Genomic DNA, 20,594 nt, shown 5'->3' with positions numbered 1-20,594 from the left:
CGTGTAATTTTGTATGCATTTGAATGATTGTAATGCTAATAGTAAAGAACGTAAATAAAGATATTTGACACAAGAGATTTGGTGACGCGGAAAACCAAATGTGGGAAATGACCGCGGGAAGGAGATAGTATCCTTCCAAGTATTCCACTAGCAAAGTAAGAACAATATGTCACGGGTACAAGAGGAGCGAGACGGTTGAATTGCTAATGTTAGGGTATATATCGTGTGGTTGTGTGTATGAATGAATGTTCTTTCTTTGCCTCCCTCCGTCTTATATAGAACTAAACCCTAGTAGAATTTAGCTTGCTTGTTCTCCGAGACAGCCGTTGTACATCAGATGGGCTTTGATCCAGCTCCCCTTGATCTGCTACATGTGACCCATAGACCACTTCCTTCTCTTGCCAAATTAGCGTGCTCATTAGGCCTTCATCCCAGCTTCTCTTCGTTGGCCCAATATCCAAAATAGGGTCCAAATAGTTACTATGAGATATAATCCCAAATAATTTCGGTTTTGTTTTTATCCACCTGTTTTTTTAAGTAATTTTAATACAGTGAAACTTTTGGATAAAGTAGATTGCAAAGTTCTAGTTCGGACATTTGAAGAGTATTTTACGTTCGGCGATATGAGATTAAGTAGAACTCGCTAAAGTAATACTCTCTTTATACCGATAAATTGTTATCTATTTCTTTTTTTAGGTGTATTAGTGATTTGTTATCTATTTCTACTTTGGATAAGTATTTTGCAAGTGGGCTATGTATACGGACCATGCTTTCTTTATTTTATTGGTCTCTCTCACATATATATTCTTTCCTTGATCTCTGTGTAAAATAAATTGTTCTATAAGACTTATATTTAGGTAAGACTAACCCAATAGCATAAGGCCCAACAAAATTACTTAATAAAAATATGAAATAATACTTTTATTTTAATAACCTAATATTTTAAATTAATAACTTATATATTTAAATATGTTAGTTTTCATTATAAAGTACTCCCTCCGATCCAGACAAATGGTAACATAGAAAAAAAGTGGTTATTTAAGAAAAAGTGGAAAAGTGAGGGGTAAAGTAGGAAAGTTTGATTGGGGTCACATAGGTTTAGGTGGATTAAATAAGTAGTTGGTGAGTGGGTGAATGGATAATAAAGTTGTAAATAGGTAGTGGTTGTAAGGGTAATTTAGACATTTTTCATGCCAAATATGGTATGTTACCATTGGTGTGATTCATCCATTTTAGGGAAGTGTTACCATCTGTCTGGATCGGAGGGAGTATAAAGTTATCAAAATAAAATTAAAAACTTAATATCTCAATATTTTTCCTTGGACTTTTCTCCTATTTAGTCAGTCATATGCTATAGGACGGTCCTATAGGAGAGTTGTTGAAAATAGAATAGATAATAATTTATTGAGAAAAGGGAGTACTACTACAACTCGGTAATCAATGTCAACTGCCCTCGAACTATTCCAATAAATACAGAAAGAACCCCCTAAAACCAAAGATATAGTAATAAATAAAGTTCAATAAATAGGGAACTACCACTATTACATACCAACTGCAAGTTATTTAAAACCTAACGCACATGTCTAGAAAAATTACTCCGTATATTAGAGCTTGTTTAAACTTCGACTACTTCATCAGATTAAATCCATTAGCTTAGTTATCAATATCCCGTCGGAAACTCGCACTTTCCAAACCCTGCACAGCAAAAATAACCAAATTTTCATTATTACCCGCAAACCTTTTTTTTGAGTAAAAATGGTCACGATATATGATAAAAGGGGTAAGCTTGTTATAAAAACATGTAACAAATGAGAAAATTATTTTGAACCACAATGAATAATAAAAGAGTTACGGAAAGTACATAAAAAAATATTGAAAAAGTGGTCTCTCGATAACTTTGTAGATACATATAATTATAAAACTTAAATATTAAGGAAGCAATAAAGTGGTATAGGCATTTGGAGTGGTGTTAATGTGTTATATATACCTAAATCTCACAAAATCAACCCGGCCTGAAAAGGAAAGCTCGAGACCCAAAATTGATATTATTCATAGAAATCGAAATTCATCTAAAACCCCAAATTAACTTGACCTAGAATTGCCCAAGCCTTACTAACCCGTAACTAACTAGAACCCAAATGAGCTGAAGTATAACAACCCCAATCTCGCTTGATCACGAATTCGACTCAAGGGATTTGTTTACCAAGTCTAAATGTACCCAATTTTTTCGAGTATTCATAATTGAGGCCATCAATGATATTAAAATCACGCCTGACGAAAAGTGTGTATCGAACCTGATAGAATATATGTAAATATTCTTTAGATTATTTGTTACTCGTTTTAGTTGTATATTGATACGATCTTATAGCTAGAATATCTCATTGTACATTGTATTTATATTCATCTATTATTCAATGGAAAGGCAAGCTTTACAATTCTACATGGTATCAGCTTCTTAGAACACGATTCTAAATCGCTTCCGTTGTAACCTAGCCGTCGTCTCCTACACGACATCCTTCTCTCTTCTCGACCTCACGTCAACAATCACCATGCCGGATAAAAAATCGTTTTTTCATCCGGCCCTCGTAATCCCTAACATTCGTAACCATGTCACTGTCACATTAGGCATGGACAAGGATCAATATCAACAGTGGGTTGCTCTCTTCACGAATCATGCTAAAGCTACTCGCGTCATTCATCACATCGTCAAGCCAAAGGTCGCTCCAAAAACACCAGTCACCGATGATGAAAAGGAATTGTGGGCCACTTTGGACGCCACCGTTCTCCAGTAGATTTACGCCACTGTCATCGAGGATTTGCTACAAACTATTGTCGAAGACGACTCCACCGCTATGGATTGCTTGAACCGTATCCGAGATATTTTCCAAGACAATTAACATTCTTGCGCTGTGACTCTTGAACAAGAGTTTCCGCATACGTCTATGGCTGATTTTCCCACATACTGTCAAAGACTTAAGAGCCTCGCCAATCAATTAAAAACCGTTGGCTCTCTAGTGACCGCAACCGTCTTGTCCTACAGATGGTTTCCGGTCTTACTGACGCGTATCATGGCGTGGGTACTATTATTCGCCAAAGCAATCCGCTTCCTCCTTTCTATAGGGCGAGATCTATGCTCACCCTCGAAGAAGTGGGTTTGGCAAAACAAGCTACTACTTCTAACTCAGCAATGTATGCTAAGCACCACGATGATGGCGATCAATCGTCTATCGCCTATATTTGCTCGTCCTCCTGCTAGCGGATCGAAGAATCAGGGCGGCAAAGGAAATGACAAAAAGAAAAGGAATAACAAGGGATCAGGGTACCACACAAACGTGAGGCTCTTCTTCACCGTCTTCTATCAAACCTTAACGGCCTACTGGTGGTAGTTTAGGGCCTTACGGTGGCTGGTCATGGGGTCCGTGGGGTTACCCACCTTGTCCTTACCCCACGGCCTCTTGGTCACGACCCCCAATTCCTCGTTCTTTTCCTACTCCTCGTCCTCAGACATTTAGACCGACATCGAATCGACATCGAGGCTGCCTCAAGATGCTCATTAGTTCATGGATACCGGAGCAACATCGGAGGCAGGTAAACTCTTGTCTTATGTTAATTCGAGTACTTCAAATTGTATATTTGTCGGAAATGGTAACTCGATTCCATTGGAATCGTCGATTCTGGTCATACCACCTTAACTAAGTCCAACCCGTCCCTCAACTTACAAAACGTCCTTCACGTTCCTAAAATCGTCAAAAATTTAGTGTCCGTTAGAAAATTTACCAGACCGTCAAAAATTTAGTGTCCGTTAGAAAATTTACCAGACCTGACGGGACACCTCTAATGAGATGTGAGAGTCGGGGTGCGCTTTATCCTTTTACGAGTACAATTTCCGAAGCCTCTAATGCTTTGTTTGCAACTCTTGAGTCATCTCTATGGCATGACCGTCTTAGACATCCTGGAGCTCCTATTTTTAATTCGTTTAAGTTTAATAATTTGATCAATTGTACTTCAATTTCTCGAAACAATATTTGTCATTCTTGTTTTATTGGTAAGCATGTTAAACAACCTTTTTTGGCCTCACATACTCCTACTCTTATGCCCTTTGACACCGTTCACAACGATCTATGGACCTCTCCGGTCCCTAGTTCGTTCGGCCATAAGTACTACTTGTTATTGGAATATTATACAAATTTCTTATGGACATTTCTTATTGCGAAAAAATCACGAGTTTATGAAATCTTTGTTATTTTTCAAAATTTTATACACACTCAATTTCATCAAAAAATTAAGACTCTACAACGCGATAATGGCGATTTGACAACGGACCATCTCGGGATTTTTGTGCAAAACACGGCGTATCTCTTCGATTTTCGTGTCCCTATACATCTACTCAAAATGATAAAGCCGAAAGAAAAATCCGCACTATTATCAACGTTGTGCGAACCTTTCTTCATCATGCTTCTATACCCGCATCAATGTGGCATCATGCTCTACAAATGGCCAATTATCTGTTAAATATACTTCCAAGCAAACAATTTAACTTTGCGTCACCATTAAAATTGCTCTACTTTAAGGACCCGTCTTATTCACATCTTCGTGTTTTCGGGTGTAATACTACAGAATTCCTTAGGCTAGTACTCGACCGAGTAGAGCCTACTCGACCGAGTAGTGTAGTTAGTGTAGTCTGTTTTGCTACTGCCCAGGAATACTCGGCCGAGTATGATGAATACTCGACCGAGTAGAGGATACTCGGCCGAGTATACCCTATACTCGACCGAGTATCTGGTCTGGCGAGTAATATTTCAGCGGTTTGATTCGGGAGTAATCTGGCGAGTAATATTTCAGCGGTTTGATTCGGGAGTAATTAGGGATTATATATTCGATAATCAGTTTCTAAAACGTTATTTACAAAACCTAATCAACGTACGACGCTCTAATCACTCCAAATCTCTCCCTGTGTGTGTGGACAAGCATAGCAATCGTATTCAATCTTCACCCTTTTCGTCGGTAAGTCCTCATCCCCATGTTTGTAGTAATTGTTCTAGGGTTTGTTTTTAATCATGAATTGGGGGAGATGGGATTTGCGATTAGTAATTGTGTATGTGATTGTTGTATAGGCGAAGACTTCGTAGAGGAGTCATTCTAGTTGCCTGATTCTCGTCATTGCTGTTGTTGCTAAGGTAGGGTTTCCCTACTCAGTCTCTGGTTGTTGATTTAAGATGTGTTTGCATTGTAATTGTTGTCATCTGTTGATCATCAGAGAAATGGTGTTATGGTGACGATTGTGATGTTGTAGTGTTGTGACGGTTGTGGTGTTGTGACAGCTGTGATGCTGTGGTATTGTGACGATTGTGGATGTTGTGATGATTGTATTGGTTGTGGTGGAGTCACTTGCGAGAGTGGCTTCACACCTTAGTTCCACACCCTAGTTCGCCCTTCGTGGAACCCGTCACGGGAGGGGATTTGCACATTAAGGGACAGGGATATCGCTCGTTGATGAGCGGGATTTAGGTGGGGATTGGCTGCGGTCCCCCACTGGTGGCGAGGATTACCTGTTGCGATGGGTAATCTCGCAGGGCTACACACTTCGGTGTGTAGTCGGTTACTGTGTGATAGAGGATTAGGGTTGGAGGATGATTAGTTGGTTACCTTGTGTATTTGTCTTATCATGATTAAACAATACTGACCCCGTTGTTTTGTAAAATCTGTCGTGATCCATTCGGGGATGGTGAGCAGGCTGTGACAGGTATTGCATTTGGTGAGCTTGGGCGGTCATAGGAGAGTCGTCACACCAGTTGTAGTATCACAGTTGCGAGTCTTAGTTATGGCTATGTAGTTGTTAACATTTGGATTCACTTTTGTTGGATTTTGGATTATTGTAACCAATATATTTACAGTACTTTTAATAAATGTGTTTGGGACAGATGCTTTTGATATATACTAACCTCGGGTAACCGAGATGGTAACATTTTTTCATGCTAGGGTGGTACTGGTAAGGTACCTTGATATGAGGGGGTGTTACATCGGGTGCTTATGTTATCCCTTGTCTCTCTCTTCTACAATAAACAAACTTCAGGCTAGGTCAACCCTGTGTCTTTTTCTTGGTTATCCGACTAATCATGGTGGATACAAATGCTTTGATATCTCGTCCAATAAAATAATTATAAGTCGTCATGTTCTCTTTGATGAAAAATAATTTCCATTTGCCAAAGTTAATACTCCTGAACCTCATAATTATACTTTTTTAAATGATGGTTTATCCCCGTATGTCTGTCACCATCTTACACACTCCACGACCGAGCCCTCTACCACCCCTGATGTCACCCCTCCCCCGCCAATCCACCTACCACCTTACCAAGTTCACCTCATCCTTCCACTAGGCCTGCCCCGTCACGAAATCCTCCCCACCGGCTCCTAAGGCAAGCACACGAGGAAATCATAGCATCCGTAAGCCAAAACCCATCTTTAATCTTAATAGTACGAATGTTTTGTCACCCATTCCTCGTAATCTTGTGTCAGCTCTTAAGGACCCCATTTGGAAAGAGGCTATGGACGACGAATATCATGCTCTGATTAGCAATAAGACGTGGGTTCTTGTCCCACGTCCGCCTAATGTTAATGTTATTCGCTCTTTATGGATTTTTCGACATAAAATGAAATCTGACGGTTCTTTTGAAAGGTATAAGGCTCGTCTTGTAGGTGATGGCAAAACTCAGCAGGTTGGTATTGATTGTGGGGAAACTTTCTGATATGAGTACGAAAGCGATAATAAACAACAAACGTTGCTGGGGTGAGAGTCGAACTCGGGACCTTGATTCACGAAGGGACGAGATCGTTCTTGATGGGATATTTGACTGAAAGTCTGCCGACTTTCAGTCAATGGGATATTTGGGTCGAAGCCCCGCCGAGACCTCGATCCAATGGGTGTTTAAAATAAAGACGCCGATCGATATTTTAAACAAGATTTGAAAAGAAACGTTCAAACCTGAGATTTGTGATCAAACTGATCGATTTTTATTAATCTCTTAAAACTTGGATGAATTAATTCCTAATACAATGCATGCTATTTATACTAATTATATTAGCTAATTCTAGTTGAAATAAAACTCCTATTCTTGGGAATCGTTTTTTATTTTATTTAAATAACTCCTAATAGATAACTAATAACTAACTTGTATCCAATTAGAATTAGGGCATCCATAATCGTATCACTTTCAGTCCGATTACGCATTGCCTTATCGATCAAATGGACCATGAATCAACTCGATATCAAAAATGCGTTTCTTCATGGCGATCTCAAAGAAATTGTATATATGTACCAGCCCCTCGGCTATCGTGACAAAGCACGGCCTGATCACGTTTGTTTACTTCGGAAGTCGGTTTATAGCCTTAAACAATCCCCCCGTGCTTGGTATAAGCGATTGACAGACTATGCTACTCATATTTGGTTCGCACAAAGTAAGGTGGATCATTCATTATTTGTTTTTCGACAAGGTAATAATATTGCTTATTTGTTATTATACGTCGATGACATAATTTTGACTTGCTCTTCCTCTATTCTTCGTAACTCAATCTTGACTCGTCTACACTTCGAGTTTGCCATGAAATATCTGGGCTCGCTTCATTATTTCTTCATTATTTCTTGGGCATTGTCGTCACTCATCATTCAAAGGGTATGTTTTTGTCTCAATTAAAATATGCCAAGGTTATCATTGAAAGGGCGGGCATGTCTTCGTGTAAGTGCTACATCCGTGGACACTAAGACGAAACTTGGTGCTAATTCCACCACTCTATGTTCTAATCCAACACTTTATCGGAGTCTCGCGGGTGCGTTACAATACCTTACGTTTACATGTCCCGACATATGTTGTGGAGCAGGTATGTTTGTTTATGCATAATCTCATGGATCATCATATGAATGCTTTGAAACGGGTCATTCGCTACATTCGTGGTACTGCTACTCACGGGCTTTGGTTAACACCGTCTCCTCCTACATCTCTCACGGCCTATGCGGATTGGGGGTCTCCTGACACTAGACAGTCTACTTCGGGTTATTGTGTATTCTTGGGTTCGAACCTGATCTCGTGGCCCTCTAAGCGCCAACCTTCTAGCGCACGTTAGCTTCGCAACCTCCTTGTCGACTTACACATTCCTTTGGGTAAAGCCGCTTGTATTTTGTGACAATGTGAGTACTATTTATTTATCGGGTAATCCAGTGCAACAGCAGCAAACTAAACATATTGAAATGGATATCCATTTTGCCCGCGAGAAAGTAGAACGTGGTGAAATTCGCGTTCGGCATATTCCTTATCGCTATCAAATTGCCGATATCTTCATTAAGGGTCTTCCATTGGTCCTCTTTGATGATTTTCGGGACACTCTCAATATTCCTTTAATCCACTAAGGGGGTGTAATAGAATATATGTAAAGGTTCTTTAGTTGTTACTCGTTTTAGTTGTATATTGATATGATCTTATAGCTAGAATATCTCATTGTACATTGTATTTATATTCATGTATTATTCAACTAGTTTGGACCCCGTGCAATAAATGCACGGTATTTATAGTTTTTTTAATAAATAAATTACTTATAAAATAGTGATATTTCATTAATTGTCCATATTTCTCGTTGTTGTATTTTACTTTGTTGACAAATAATAAAGAGAATTGGGTAATGTGCTCAAATGTATTTTAAACAAAATATTTTTTTCTCCATAAAGCTAATGATTTCAATTTTTTAATTCTCTGAATTTTTTTGTCTCAAAAGTAATAATAGTTATTACATTTTGTTTTATATGTAGTATGTATCAAGTCATTCTCAAATAATAGTATCAATAAGAGATTTAACAATTTACAGTTTTATAAAAGTTTATTTTAATTAAGAGATTATAATTGAAAGACGGTGAAAATAATACTCGTATAATTTGATGAAAAATTAATTTTAATTAAAAGATAATTATTTAATTAAATAAAAATGTAATTATTAATTTCCTTTTTTTAGTGTATACCTACTATAACACGCTTTTTCAAACTTTATACCTAGAACAAATTTTTTTCAAAACTTATACCTAAAATCCTTATTTCTTTCATGGTTGCTACCAATTCTCCAAAAAAAAAAGATAAATTATATATTTTACCCTTACTAATTCACCACCAATTTTCCCCACCACATTACTCAAGATACCCCAGCAACCACCTCCTCCCCAACCTACATTAGCCCAACCCTAACCCACCTATATCCACACCACTTGACAACGTCTACCACACCTCCATCCCACCACCAATTTGCCTTGCCTCTTTCCACCCAAATTTGCCACTTGTTCCACAACCTTTCACTCAAACCCCATCTTCAAACATCATCTCTTTTCTCAAACCAAGCACCACTACCACCTTTCCGACGCCAACCATCTGACCCTCACTGCACTTTCCCCTCCCTCCACCCAGACTTCCCTCTTACCAACCCCAAGTCCACAACCACAATAAACATCGCCCTTAAGTCGACCTCGTTACACCACCACATATTCCACCGATCCACTAAATCCAAATTTGCATAAACTAATACTATGTATTACAAAACAAAAGCAGGCACTACATATATAACATGAACTCTAAAAAAGAGGGGAATAAGGGAGATTTGGAAGAAATAGGGTCAGGGAGTGAGAAAGTAAATAGAGTGAGGGAGTGAGAAAGTGGTGTACCGTGTCGATGTTATTGTAAATAAGAAATAAGGTGTTTGTGGTAGAGAGGAGGGGTGTGCAGTTCTGGTTGTGTGAGGAGTATAATAGCTGCTAGCTAGGGGCCACCGGTAGGAGGATAAGTTGGGCACCGACACAAACACTGACAATGGCAGTGTTTTTAGTGGGGGGTGGAGGTGGTGGTTAATGATGATGATGATTGTGGAGTTTAATGGTTAATGTAGTGAAAGAGAGTGGTGAAGTGTAATTAGTAAAGGCAAAAGGGTCAGAGATTCGGTATTGAGTATGAAAGAAATGAGGATTTTTGGTATAAGTTTTGTAAACAATTTATTCTAGATATAAATTTTGAAAATGTGTGTTATAATAGGTATAAGCTATTAATTTATCCTAATTGTAATTAGCTTTCTTAATTAAAAAGATATTTTTTGGAGGGAAAAATGTGAGAATTCCTATACTTTTAGTAGATAGGGGATGGAAAGGCAAGCATTACAATTTTACAGAACACTTGGATTTGTATGCTTTATTCCTAACACAAATTCTCATTTAAGACGGGTCAAGTACCCAAAAAAATGTATTGAGATTAATAAAAGGTTTGTCTGACCTATACAAGCGTAGATTATTTGACCATTTTATTTTTAAGACCGGAAATTCCTAAAATAACCTCTCCTCTATGTAATTTGTGTTTGTTGAATTAGTGGGAAACATAAGACCATCCCCAAGCAGTGGTCGCGCTAACTAGGTCGCGGCCCGATTTTACTCTTAATCCTAACTTATTAACCTTGACCCATTTTCACCCTCCCAAACAGAAAGTCGCGACCTAGGTCATCAACCCAATCATTATCCACTTTACAACATTCCCAATCATTATTTTTTATTGTTTTATAATTGTTCAACCAATAAGAAATTGACACGTAGAAGGTCAATAAGACCCCTCTTTTGATCAACCTTGGTCACAAATTGACCAACCTTGGTCACAAATTGACCATTTCTTGTTTTTGGTCACAAATTAACCACCCTTGGTCACACATTAATAATACTAATTTGATTATTGATTAACCGTGGCAAAGAAGTCGCAACCAAGAATTGGCGCTTGGGGATGGTCTTAAGAGTTGAATCCCGGGGCTGAGTACGTTTCAGCGGGAAATAATGATGGCTCAAGTTGAAAGTGAGGACAAAATTTGTTGGCAAGTGTATGTCAGTTTGTGAGATGACGAACTATTTGACGAGTGTTACAGTGGACATATTCCAGCAGATATGGACTTTTGTGTACCCGTTTCACATGGGTAAGTGGGGCCCTGTTGAACAATATGCACACAATTCCATAAAAAGGTAATGGAATGGAAAACACACAAAACACTACGATGTGAGATGAGACCCTAATGCAAATATTGTCACTTTGTTTTTTTACTGTGTCATGTGTCAGAAATCAGCGTTAGTGCTTACCCAGCCTTGGTTGTCAATGGATGAGTTATGACTAACTAGTAACTACAGAGTATGTCCCTTTGGTTAAAGGAAAAGATGGTCAATATTATTGGGGACTTGGGGTCAAGATGATACGGAGTAAGTAGTAATTAGTTAGATCATCCCTAAGCATGGTCAATTGTTAGGTCATGAGTCTCATGACCTTGCTTGGTCACACTAATCATCAATTAACGAAAAAATTATGGTGACATTTGGAGAGAAGAGGTCAATTTGTGACCTTTGGTGGAGCAAATTGACCCAACTCATGGTCTATATGTGGCGATACGTGATTGGTAGACAATATTAATAATTAATAAAAAAATGTGATATAATGTGGATAAATGTAATTGGTTTGAAAGTGAAAAATAATTGGGTTGATGACCTAGGTCGTGACCTTCTGCTTAGGAGGGTGAAAGTAGATCAAGATAAATAAGGTGGGATTAAGGGTAAAACTGGGTCGCGACCTTTGCTTGTACAATTGGTCTCCCTTGTGACGGGTTACCATTTGTGGCGGATATTTTGTGAGATAAAATGGTAACAAAATGGGTTAGTGGAGAAAGGGGACCACATGAATAGTGTTGCAGAGAGAGAAAAAGTGGGTACTTTGTGAGGTAAAATGGTATCCATCACTCAAGAGTGACGGATATGTACCGTCACAAATGAGAATTTGTGTTGCTTGGGATGGTCTTATTCACGGTAATAACCGTTGAATGGTGGGGTGAGTCAAGAAAGCTAGACAAAGACAATTCTAGATTTGTAGGCTTGCAATAATTTTACTAAGGCACACAGGACAACATACAACTGGCTCCAACAATCCTAATACGAGTATTAAATTAAATTAAATAAATAATAACGAAATAAATAAAGTAAAGAGAGAAGACAAGGGATAATAAAGAAGAAACATACTAGGAGGATGGTTAACAAGAAGAGCAGCACCCTCAAAATCACAGGACCCCAAAGCACGTTTACTCTTCTGATAAAAACTGTTGAAGGCATACGAAGCATGTGCCTCCAATGTGTTTGGATCATAACACGTCGCACCAGGTTGTATCTCACCGCAATCAGCACCTCCCTCACCACACGCATAATCCAATGCACCTTGAAGTTTACCCTCTCCTGCCTCCGCATTTGCCACACACCATGTCTCCCCCGCCGAAGCCACCCTCTCCACTGGAGGCGCCGCATCGCTGTATCCCTTCACTGCTTCCATTGTTAAGGGAATGTCGTACACTTTCTTCTGGTTCGGGTAGAACAGACCGTAGTTTCTCTCTGAAGTCGGACCCGTTTTCTTGTTCTCGTTGAATAGTGCGAATAGGTATACTGTTAGTCTGGCTTTTGGTCGTAGCGGAGTTCCGTTCCCCGTCAGGATGCGTTTTACTAAGTTTCCGTTGTACTCTGCTGCGTTCGCCACGCTCGCTCCTAGCTCTATTGAGTCTCCCTTGGATGGCCACCCTACATCATTTTAATTACACCTGTTAAACGATTCAATTCAACCATTTGGTCTAAAATGCTACTCCCTCCGTCCCCATCATTTGTTTACCCTTGTTTTGACACCAAAAAAAAAAATGAGAGGATCAATTATTATACAAATGGATCAAATTGTACATTCAAATGCATTCATAAAATATAAAGTTAAAGTGGTAAACAATTGAGTGAGAGTCTAAGACACCTACAAATAAAATAGGTTGAACAAAGCGCAGTAGTGGTAATGTGGTATGTATATACCTGTTTCGGTGACGACAATGGGAATGTCATCGTAATTCAAGGCGTGCATAGCGGCGAAAACAGCGTCAATTTGGGCATCGAACAGGCTAAAGTAGCGTAACCCATTACCAGCGTCAGCCACACCAGGGTTGTCTCTAAACAAGGCATAGTCAAGAGAAATAACATCACTATTCCCTTGATAAGCGAATATAGGGTAGGCATTAACCATAAGAGAAGACCCGGTTTGCTTAAGAAACTCAAGCAAAGGTTTAAAAACCGGTTCAAGGAGCTCAGACCGGAATGAACCGGCAGAGGAAGGGTAAGAATTCCCAAGTGCGCTGAGGGCAATAGGGGAAGAAATCTTAATGTAGGAATCAAGCTTGTATTTGACAAGGGCATAATGGAGATTACGCATAGCAGGAAGGAGGTAATTAGTGGTATTGTGAGGGTCCACCAGGACTTCATTTCCAACAGCAATAGCTTCAATGTCGGTATGAGGGAAGTATGTGAGGATGTTTTTGAGGACCCAGATGGCGGCAAAGTGGGACCGCGTGGCAGTAGAGTAGAGATGTTCATTTGGGAGGGAGATGGTTAGTTTAATTCCTGAGTTGCGAAAGGCGGTTAAGACGGAGGTATCTGAGTCGTAGATTTTGACGCGGCTGATGTTGTGGGATTTGAGTAGGGTGACTACGCTGGTTGGGGATGGGAGGTTGTTGGCTATGCGGCCGTAGTTGATGCCGAGGTACCCACTGCATTCTGAGACATGTACGAGTGTTGTGATGGTGAGGAGGGTGATGCCCAGGGTTATGCCGTTCGCTTCCTTCATGCTTGTCTATTTTCTGTTTAGAGAGAGTGACTGGTGATAGGGTGGGACACTGACTCAATGACTGGGCGAGGGGGAGGGAAGTGGGAACGTGGTGGGAATTTATATGGGTTACTAGTTTAGAACCCGAGATATAAATAAGTGTTTAATTGTTATAGTGAAAATACTATACTTGTTATAAATAATCTATAAACTAGTGTAACACCCGTGAAAAATCACGGGGTTGTGTACGTTTTTTTTCTAAATATGACTATAAATTTTAGTTATTATAACCAATTCTATTTATTGAACATTTGTACTTTTTAAAAATAAAAAAGAAAAAATATAATATCCTTATAAATATTAAAATATAAAAATGGAAATTATAACATTCAAAATTCAAAACTTTAAGATATGTAAATTAATTAATACGATAACATACGATAATGTTAATAGGAGTAACCAATAATTCGCTTTCAAATTGATCGAAATTGAGCCTAATAATAATCGGGTTATAAATTTAATCGAGTCCATAATTTCACGGGTTGGGGATCGGTTTCGAGTTTGACATAATTAAAGAGACAATTAATTTAAACTTAAAAAAAAAGAAGTAAAAAACAATATTAATCGAAGGCGAATTGAAAATAATTATATAACCAATTTTAATTACTGAACATGTGTACTATTTAATAATATATATATATAGAAATTATAACATTCAAATTTGAGAAATTTGAAATAAGTAAACTAATAAAATAACACATGATAATGTTAATAGGAGTAAAAATTGTAAGACGGGATTAAAATAAAACAATTAAGACATAGTTGAAAAAAGAAATTATAACTTAAAAATTTAAGTACTTTAAATAAAAAATCTTTTCATAATGAATTTATATTTGAAAGAACAAAAAAAAAATAACAGTTTCTGTGTCGTGTTTAGAGGTCGAAAATACGTATGCAACAATTTCATTTGAAACTGGGCCGTGGTTAGAGCCCAATTTAAAGAACCCAAACAAATACAACACTTGACCCATTTCGTCCAACCTTCTGGATATTTCATTACACATTCATTTACGCCATTCATTGTACGCCATTCATTTTATCGAAATCTGAAAATAAGACAAAACATTTCATCGTCTTCATCGCCTTCTGAAATCGTCCTCATCCTTCCCTTCAATCATCATCAAAATCAAGAGATCCATCATTCAAACTTTGCGATTGAAGATTATTCAAGATTCTTCTATCCTTCGTTCTCAAAATGGGGAAAATGGTTGATTATTTATTGAAGATCAAGGTTTGTTTATTCTGATTTACAAACTTGTCTAATTTTTTTTTTTTTAATTCCGGTATAGTACTAATTGTTTTTTTATTTTAAACTATAATCGTTTTTTTATTATTGCATGTTGTTGGATGTTGTTGCAAAGGAATACCAGATCTACTAAAATGGAGGATCTGTTGATATTATTGTAGATCAAGGTTCGTTTTTTATGATCTACAATTTTTGTCTTAATTATTTTTTTTTTTAAAAAAATTTGCCGTAAAGTAGTATTGGAAGTTTTTAAATTTGTACTGTAATTGGTTTTTTTTATTGCATGTTGTTGGAAGTTGTTGAAAAGGAACTACACAACTTCTAAAATGATGGATCTGTTGATATTAAGGTTATTATTGTAGATCAAGGTTAGTTTTTTCTGATTAACATTTTTGCCTTTTTTTTTTTTTTTAATTCCGGTAAATCAGTACTGCTTTTGAAAGACACATGATATGTTATGTGCTATGTTAAGGCAAAATGACTGTGTTTGTTAGTGTAAAATTGTGTTTGTTATGTTTTGGTTTGATAAGAGAAAGGAGTTAATTTTGAGTGAATTTTTATTTAGTGAAATGATTCCGTCTCACATTGTGATACCGTCTGTCGCAAAAAATTAGCGGATTGATTTTGGTTAAAAGTTTGCTTCTTACTTGTGAACTCTCTTTGATTGGAAGTGTTCATCTTCTTTGTAGGATGAATACGAAGATCAATGGTGAGAGATGTTCATGTTTTGGAAGCGAAGATTTTTATTATAGTCAATGTTTTGACAGCGGAGATGCAGTTTTCTTGCATCTTAGCTCGCGAATGCTGGTAAATTTCTTGAATATTTTTCTTCGGTTATTGTGCTCTCGAATTTCTTGATCAAGGTGATTCAACATGAAAATTAGGAGACAGTTTGATTTATAAAATTAGTCCTACATATCAGACCTTCAATCAGTAACAATCTATCTAATTTTCATGTTAAGATATATTTTTACTGATTGAAAGTCGGTTATTTAGGACTAATTTTATAAATCGAACCGTCTTATAATGAAATATATGAAGTTTAATTCCGTATTCTGAAATGAAAATACTTGACATGAGTGCGTAATGGAAAACTTTTGTTGAAATTTTCGATTTTGTCAAGCTTAATCGGTTGGTTATTAGTTCACTCCTAATATCTCCAATCTTTTTTATCAGGCACAAATTTGAATCAGGCAAACTTTCACTCCTAATTTGTAACTTATGTAACAATGAATCAGGCACAAATTTGTACTCAATAAGCAGCAAGACTGGTACGTAACTACATATACATAATACATACCTTGTGCTGCCACATGTTCGATAAACACGTAAAGTCCTCCTGGTTTCAGCACCCTCTTCACCTCTGAAGTTCAGGGAAATGAACGATTAGTACGGAGTACTTGAGTGTCTATCCAGAGTAAATACACAAATATTCTTGCATAAGACCGTTAATGTATGAGACAGTTCCTAAGTTTTAAGCTCGGTTTCAAAAGTAACCCTTCTAAACTTCGTTTCAGGCCAAAGTTTAACACGCTAACAATCCCCCGCAACGGCCAGAAATTTCAAATCTTCTCCGATCTTTAGTTGAAACTTTTCATTGCTGGATACTCAGTAGGTTATTTGTTGAAATTTAATGGTGTACACCTGTGGATTTTACATTCCAAAGCTGAGAAAAGTCAAAAAAACCTTATAAATCCATGAATCTTGTATTTTTTTCATTTTTTTCCCACTTACACATCACACATTCCAAACTTATTTTGATGCTTTTGCAGATAGCAATGCAGGCAGAGAGTCCTGCTGATATTCCAGCCGCTCAGATTGTTGGGAATGCCTTTGTGGAGCAGTACTACCACATTCTTCACCAGCCGCCTGAGTTGGTTTAACAGATTTTATCAATATTCAAGTGTGTTGACTGGTCTAGGTTCTAACGGTGTTATAACAACCGCCACAACAACGCAAGTATGTTTATATTAAGCTAATATCTTGATTTCTCTAAGTGCTGGTTCTAGTTACAATATCAAATCTCTCATTTTGCTTGCCTTCTGGAAGGATAGTTTTAAGTCAATTAAGTGAATCGAATTGTAACTTAGGTAGGAGGTGAAAAGTGGGCTGGGATTTGAGCTTATTGAGGATCAAACTTGTTAGATTGTCTTCGTCCACCTTTTGAAAAGAGATTTAAATGAGGCTGCTTGGTAGTCTATTTAAATCTCCTGCCTAAGTATTCGACTTAGATCTAACTAATTGGTTAGAAAGCGTGTGGAATCTTATGCCTATGTCATTGTCTCCTTCGGTGCCCGGTGGTACTCAGTAAGGATTTAGTTGCAAACTTAGACATTTGAAGTAATGTTGTTTAACGCTTCATTGATAGAAGTCTGAAGTCAGATTTTAAAACTTATAGGCTTATACCCAAAAGAAGATAAGTAGATCGAGGTAGCATATTATTTTGTTTAGATCCTACTCCGTATCTGTGGTGAATCGTACAGTGCTATGGCCTTTGTTTTGGATCAATGTCGTTCTATACGTTGTTTAGGGATTGTAATGTTTCTAAGATAAAAATACTTATGTGTTTTGTCTTATTTTTTGTTTATTTATTGTTTTTTTCTGTTTTTTTGTTTGGTTGGGTGTAGTAAAGATTTGTTTTTTAGGCGTCTATATATTTATGTGGTTGATTTTTAATTTATCCTTATTTCCAGTATAGCTTTTCGTAATGTAACATTATAGTCAATATTGTGTTTATTTTAGTTGCATCAAATTATTAGATTTATAAGACAAATGAGAAAGGAAAATGAAAGAACAAATTAATTAAAATAAAAGATAAATTACTTTAAATAAGTTTCTAATACAAACAAAAATAGAATAGTGTATCAAAATAAGAAAAATCTAAGACAAATTTATAGTTTGTCGAAAATCTCCTTGTAAACAACATTAGATGTTCTATTGGTCACTCCTTTGTCTTCATCTAGAAGGAGGACTTTTAGACCTTTCTTACTTGTAACCCTAGATAAGGCAACGTACAATTGCCCATGGGTGAAGACTGGTCTAGGAAGATAAAGTCCAACACGGGATAGAGATTGCCCTTGACTTTTGTTAATAGTCATGGCAAAGCAAACCGCTAAAGGAAATTGTCTCCTTTCGAACTTAACTGGGAACATCGTAGTGTCGGAAGGTATCAACGTAATCCGGGGAATATAGACTTTGCTACCAACATGACTTCCAGAAATAACAGTTGCACTTATCACTCGATTTCCTAGATGATTTACCTCTATTCGGGTGCCATTGCACAATCCATTTGCTTGGTCGATGTTTCTAAGAAGCATGACTATAGCTCCAACTTTCAGTTTTAAGCTATGATTGGGTAAACCAGAACATCTGATAGAGTTGAGAAACTCAGTAGAGTAAAGTTCCCGAACCCCACTATTGGTCTCTTCCTTGCTGATTTCATCAGAGCTTAAGTAAACTTTCTCCTCCTTTTGAATTTGATCCAAGACATAATCGTTTACCACTTCGATGACATCATGAGTAGGTGCTAGTACAGCTCTTTCAGTGAAGTACCAAGGGTCACCTAGGTGATCTTTTAAAGATGGGTACGTGCTCTCTACAATGGTAGCTATTGGATCTAATCCAGGCTGTATTAGTATATCTTCGGGTAATTCAATGTTAGCTACACCATCATTTGGCCCACCAGCTAAACCATCACCGACTTCGAGAATCCACTCTGAAAATTGTCTGATTTCATCAACGTCTGACTCTGCACTTCCGACTTGGAGTCTCATATTTTTCGTGAGCTTCAAAACCTATCATTTAATAATTAAATAAGATGATCAGAATTGAATTACTAAGTAAATGTAATCATCGTAGCATTATAGTAGATTTTTTAGGTAAAATAAAATAGACATTATGTTCTAACCTTGCAATATCTGCATAAAGGAGAAGAACTGATAGCAGCACCAACAATATCTTGCCGGCTTCCTTTAGGTATAACAGGCAAGATTTGTCGAAAATCACCGCCAAAGACCACAACTTTTCCTCCAAATGGTTTTTCAGGGTCTCCTTCCGGTGAAGTTCTCATGATATCTCTCAAGCTTCTATCAAGAGCTTCAAAACAATAACGATTAACCATAGGTGCCTCGTCCCATATGATAAGCTTTGCCCTTATTAGTAGCTCTGCCAAATCGGTTCCTGGTCGTATTCCATGACACATGGAGTTTTCATCGACATTAAGAGGTATGCTTAGTCGGGCGTGGGTTGTCCGCCCTCCTGGAAGAAGGATAGCTGCAATGCCACTTGAAGCGACAGCTATAACGATTTCACCTTTAGACCTTATTCCAGAGCATAAGGTTTTCCAAAGGAAAGTCTTACCGCTTCCACCATACCCATAAACAAAGTATACACCACCTTGACCATTTTCAACGGAGAACATAAATTTTCTATAAATTGACTTCTGTTCATCTGTCATTGAAGAAGTAAGCACTTCATGTTCCTTCTTCAAAGCATCTTTATCGTAAGATAACCCATCAGCCAAGAGCCTATTGGAGCACGTAGCAAGAATATCAACGTCCGGATATGGCATGTTGTCAAACTTACGCAAGGAACTACCATTTCTTTGCAACCAAGATATGGCCTATTGGAGCTTCATAAGATTCATATGTTGATGAAAGATCCCTTGCTATATCTCGGATCATGTTTTGTCTTTCAAAATGCAGCTGTAGTGAAGTGTTACCAGGGATCTCATTTTCATTGACCGAACGTTGGTGTTCAATATTATATGTACAAATGTATAAATTTTGTAAATGTTAATTTTTTTCCTTTATTTGTATAAAGTGCAAGGTTTTGATGAGAATTACCAAATGTGATGGTGCTGGACGGAGTTGTGTGTCTTGAGCTGGAAGAATTTTTGGCAATCCTTCTTTGACATAAGATAAGTTTCCTCTTTTCCCTCGCTAACTTTGCTGCCCGTTGTTGTTGGGTTAAATATATATTATGGCCCGTAAAAACTAACAAATTTGCATTGGATCTTTTCACGGACATTTTTTGTTTCCGTTGTTTCCTTGAGGTTTGTGCAAGTAGGTAGTCGTTTACGCCTTTTCCCAACTCATAATCTATGAGACAAAATTAATGTACACATTTGGGTTTTTAAAAAATCAAATAGTTATAAGTTGATTTTTTCTGAAAGAGGTAGCAAGTAGATTACCATTCCAAAAGTTGCTTATAGAGACTGCCATGAGCTTATTTTTCGTCCTACCTGGTGCTTTTTTAAAACAACAAAAATTGTTGAGTACATTATTAAAATAACGGAAAGGAAAAATTTTTCTTGTTCAACGCTATACTTTATTTAAAAACAAATTCACAAAGTGATAGACATACCAGTTTGAGATTGATATAATGGTGATTTACCCTTATGTGGCTGAATTGACAACTGACTTTGAATATTTGGATGTGGTTGATGTGCTTTAGTAAAATTAGTCAATTTAAGATAATGAAGAAAAATAAATAAATAAGTTAGTAACATAAAAATCACAGTGATATTCAACGTACTTATTTTTATAGAAATACTTAAACTGAGGAACATACCATTTTCGGTGTTATAAAACGGTGCTTTACCCTTACTTTGTTGAATTGATGTTTGC

General features: G+C 37.3%; 2 protein-coding genes and 1 non-coding gene across 3 annotated transcripts; 1 reads left to right on the top strand and 2 right to left on the bottom strand.

Annotated features, from left to right (window-relative positions):
- Nucleotides 1–1,375: 1,375 nt before the first annotated feature.
- Nucleotides 1,376–13,833, bottom strand: LOC141599932 (glucan endo-1,3-beta-glucosidase 13-like). Its single transcript, XM_074420064.1, has 3 exons — nt 12,878–13,833; nt 12,059–12,604; nt 1,376–1,695 (listed from the first exon to the last, which is right to left on the bottom strand). The coding sequence occupies exons 1-3, from the start codon at nt 13,680–13,682 to the stop codon at nt 1,661–1,663; spliced, it is 1,386 nt and encodes a 461-aa protein (XP_074276165.1). The 5' UTR covers nt 13,683–13,833; the 3' UTR covers nt 1,376–1,660.
- Nucleotides 13,834–15,602: 1,769 nt separating this feature from the next.
- Nucleotides 15,603–15,782, top strand: LOC141604052 (small nucleolar RNA snoR137). Its single transcript, XR_012525877.1, has one exon. It is a non-coding gene; the product is annotated as a small nucleolar RNA snoR137 (small nucleolar RNA).
- A 2,076-nt stretch (nt 15,783–17,858) lies between these two features.
- LOC141601219 (uncharacterized) lies at nt 17,859–19,537 on the bottom strand. The gene is made up of 2 exons (XM_074421483.1): nt 18,875–19,537; nt 17,859–18,761 (listed from the first exon to the last, which is right to left on the bottom strand). The coding sequence occupies exons 1-2, from the start codon at nt 19,535–19,537 to the stop codon at nt 17,859–17,861; spliced, it is 1,566 nt and encodes a 521-aa protein (XP_074277584.1).
- Nucleotides 19,538–20,594: the final 1,057 nt, after the last annotated feature.

Source organism: Silene latifolia, chromosome 9 (assembly GCF_048544455.1).
Source record: "Silene latifolia isolate original U9 population chromosome 9, ASM4854445v1, whole genome shotgun sequence".
NCBI lineage: Eukaryota > Viridiplantae > Streptophyta > Magnoliopsida > Caryophyllales > Caryophyllaceae > Silene > Silene latifolia.
This window is presented reverse-complemented; position numbering and strand designations above follow the sequence as displayed.